We start from the raw sequence: 1,553 nt of genomic DNA, 5'->3' as shown, positions 1-1,553 counted from the left end.
CGCGCTCCTCCCACTGACGGGGACCCCCGCGGCCCGTCAGGCGCGCCAGGGGCGAGGGCGGCACCTGCTGCGCCCCGCGCGCCTGCCGGCTGCGGAACGGCAGCCAGCTGCTCTTGCGCCCCAGCTGCTGCCGCTGCTGCTGCTCTGCCCGTGCTGAGGGGCTGCCGACATCGGCGCCGCCGCCGCCGTCCGTCCAGCCAGTGGTACGCAGCCGCAGCAGGCCAGCCAGGGGCCAGGGACGCTCCAAACTGTCGGCCGCATCTGCAGGATGGGCGGCGCTGCTGGCACTGGGCCTGCCGTACCCGTCCAGGGAGTCTACAGCAGGGGGGGGGGCATCAAGAGTTGAGGTATGGGCCTGGGCTAGAAGCTTGGGGTAGGCCGAGCACTCTGATCGGCGAGTTGCCGCATGCACGGCTTGAAGGAGGGGGGAATATCTGTGTCTTCAGTCAAATCTACTACAACACTATAGGCATCCGTGTTTCGCATGGGGAGGAACCCAACGCGGCCACAAAAACGCCAACGTGGCGCGCAGCCCCTAACGATGACGAGCACATGCTGCCGCCATGCAAACAGGCGGGCCCGTGCCACCCCACCGTTCCCTCGCACCTCGAACGGAGTGGGCGTTGGCGACCACTGCGTTGAGTGTGCTGGTGCGGTCCTCCCTCCACCATCTCTGCCACGCCTGCTGCTGACGCCCGGCGACGAGCTGGGTCTCAGCATACGACGCGTCCACAACAGACAGCACCCATGCACCCGCCGCGTTGAGTAGACGGTTTATGATACCGAACCATTCGCGAATAACTGCTGTGAGGCTGGCCTCTGCCTGTGCGGAGACACTCTCCCAGGCGTTCACCAGCGGCACCACGACGTGCGCGTGCCATGCTGCCACCAGCCACGCAATCGCATGCGCCACTGCTCTCAACATAGTCCAAGAGGCATCGTTTCGCAGCGAAGTGCAGATCGGTTGCGCTGGCTTGCTGACGCCGTCCGTGTGGGTATATGTCAAACTCTTGATGACTCAAATCAAATAAGGCTGTCGATATGGGATACTGCTGTGCCGTATGGGACAATCCTCTGCTCGGGCAACGCGAACAGCAGAGGTACAGCACTTTGTGTACGGTGTGTTGTGTTGCATTCTAATGAATTACACAGCTGAGTGTCGGACGGAGCACCTGCGCACGATGTTTTCGCGCTCGCAGCCCACCGCCATATCACCCGAACTGCCCGTCGGCAGGTGTCGCTGTGGTCAGTGGCCAGTGGCGGATGCCGCTGCACTGGCCTGCACCGCCTCCTGTTGAGCCTAAAATGTACACGTTTGTGCCAGGTAACTCTGCTTCACAGCATTGGTTGGTCCTGCTAGGCCTGACAGCATCGCTCAGGCTGAACGAAAAGCCAGCTGCCATTGTTGCTGGTGGCGCTGGCTTCCCGAGGAGCAATGCAGGACGCTCGACCGGAAGGCGCATGTCACTAGGCAAGTGCGTTTCAGGAACGCGTGTCGTGGCCACAGCTCAACACTGGCAGTTGTCTGTTATTGCCTATGCCAAAATGCACTG

At 62.4% G+C, this 1,553-nt stretch overlaps 1 protein-coding gene across 1 annotated transcript; it reads right to left on the bottom strand.

Annotated features, from left to right (window-relative positions):
* Positions 1-606: 606 nt before the first annotated feature.
* Positions 607-925, bottom strand: MNEG_7374 (hypothetical protein; the record flags this gene model as incomplete). The annotated part of the gene is made up of 1 exon (XM_014044156.1): positions 607-925. A coding segment is annotated over one exon (319 nt), but the record flags the coding sequence as incomplete, so codon positions are not given.
* Between the last annotated feature and the right edge of the window lie 628 nt (positions 926-1,553).

Source organism: Monoraphidium neglectum (genome assembly GCF_000611645.1).
Source record: "Monoraphidium neglectum strain SAG 48.87 unplaced genomic scaffold scaffold01297, whole genome shotgun sequence".
In the NCBI taxonomy this organism is placed as follows: Eukaryota; Viridiplantae; Chlorophyta; class Chlorophyceae; order Sphaeropleales; family Selenastraceae; genus Monoraphidium; species Monoraphidium neglectum.
This window is presented reverse-complemented; position numbering and strand designations above follow the sequence as displayed.